The following is a 1,578-nucleotide window of genomic DNA, read 5'->3' as shown; positions in this document are numbered from 1 at the left end:
GTGGGGGCCGTTGGTAGGGGCGGGACGTAGGCGTGACGCGCTGCGTGGCTCCTCCCCCGAGGCGAGTGCGCAGCGCCCCGGGGCGGTGCTCGTGACAGCTCATTCATTTGTGGCGGCGGCCGGTGTGATTGACAGCAGTTGGGGTCCAGTGACAGGCGGACACGCACGCTGCTCCGCTCTCAGTCGCCTCATGTCGATTGACGTGCTGACGCGCGGTGCAGGTACGGCGCGGTACTAGACGGTGCAGTGCGGTGCGCGGGTGGGCGTGTAGTGACTCTTGCGGCGCGACATTGTAGTGGTGTAACGAGTGAAGCAAGCACAGTACTCTTGGGTGACATGGCTCAGCCTGCCAGGGTAAGTTGTGCCCCGCCACGCCACTCTACTCAGCCTGACCACTAGTCGGTCTGTGGGCGGGAGTGGGCGGCGGCGGCCAGTGTGTGCGTCAGGCAGTGTCCAGACGGTCAGGCAGGCGGCCTCCCCGCCCTCAGTTCTCTCATCATCCCAGTGTTCTTATTGTGATACAAAAGTGTTCAGCAAAAGAGTTGAGTGTTTGTGGAGTGTTGTAGTTGTGGAGTAGTGTTGGCGCTAACGAGGTTCTCCCGCAGTACGACGACGGGCTCGGGCACTACGCTGGTAGCGGGGCGAATATGGAGGCCGTAGCCAACATGTACGGGGATCCGCACCGCAGCGCGGCGGCGGCGGCCCTCCAACCTGCGGCCCTCATGAACCACATGAACCACGTGGGAAGTGCGGCCCACGGCGCGGCCATGTACGCCCACTCTCAGGCCTCCAACCACGTGGCGGCCAACCACGTCATGGGCTCCGTGCCCGACGTTCACAAACGGGACAAAGACCTTATATATGGGTGAGTTTCGAAGCTTCTGTTCAGGTCGTAGTGTAGTTGCTCAACGTTTCCCTTCCTTACACCGCTGTCGCTCGCCCTCGGGCCTTCCCCTTCACTCTAGTCCTTCCTCAACTCCCCCTCCACACGCCCGTCACGATGACAACCCACCTGGGGCTTCCGCGGGCGTGTGGGCGTGATAAGTGCGGCGAGCAGGTAACTCCGAGCGGTGTCGATTGCGGGCCAGCGCTGCTCTGCCGCTGCCGCACCGACACCACTCGGGTCGTGCCGCCCGGCCGCAAGCCAGCCCTGCGCGCCCTTCCGCCTTCTCCCTCTCTTATTTCACGTCCCGACGGCGCCCTCCTCCTGCTGGCGGCGCGGGGAGGACGCCGAAGGGGCCAGGAGCGGCGGGGGCACGTCGGCGCGAGATAGGAAAGTCTTACTATCCCTCTGAATTAAGCTAGAAAAATATTGTAGGATCAGCTGTTTAATTTGCCTGTCAGCTTAGGGAAGCCAGGAAAAAAATATCCTTGTTGTGAATAAAATCGTCAGTGAATATACACGGAATGGGTGTATCGTCCTTGGGTTATTTGTTTACATCCATGCCGCAAAAACAACAATAAAAATGTCATAAAAAGGAGACTTAACGAGGTGTTCAGGGGAAGGGCATCTTCTGCGTCAGTAGTCGCACAGGGGCGGGCACCGAGAAAGAGAGGGAGGGAGAGACAGCGCTTTTG

General features: G+C 60.4%; 1 protein-coding gene across 11 annotated transcripts in view; it reads left to right on the top strand.

Annotated features, from left to right (window-relative positions):
* The first annotated feature begins 104 nt into the window (after positions 1-104).
* Positions 105-1,578, top strand: part of hth (Meis homeobox homothorax) — a 738,118-nt gene continuing 736,644 nt past the window's right edge. For 7 of the 11 annotated variants that reach the window (XM_070117567.1, XM_070117566.1, XM_070117565.1 and 4 more), the window contains exons 1-2: positions 106-354; positions 606-865. In XM_070117567.1, coding sequence (XP_069973668.1) covers positions 337-354; positions 606-865 — 278 coding nt within the window. In that variant the 5' untranslated portion in view covers positions 106-336. Of the gene's footprint in view, positions 355-605; positions 866-1,578 lie in introns of all 11 variants that reach the window. The other 4 variants (XM_070117571.1, XM_070117570.1, XM_070117569.1 and 1 more) reach the window with 2 other exon arrangements.

Source organism: Penaeus vannamei, chromosome 40 (assembly GCF_042767895.1).
Source record: "Penaeus vannamei isolate JL-2024 chromosome 40, ASM4276789v1, whole genome shotgun sequence".
NCBI lineage: Eukaryota > Metazoa > Arthropoda > Malacostraca > Decapoda > Penaeidae > Penaeus > Penaeus vannamei.
The sequence above is the reverse complement of the archived record's forward strand: the minus strand, read 5'-3'. Positions and strand labels throughout refer to the sequence as shown.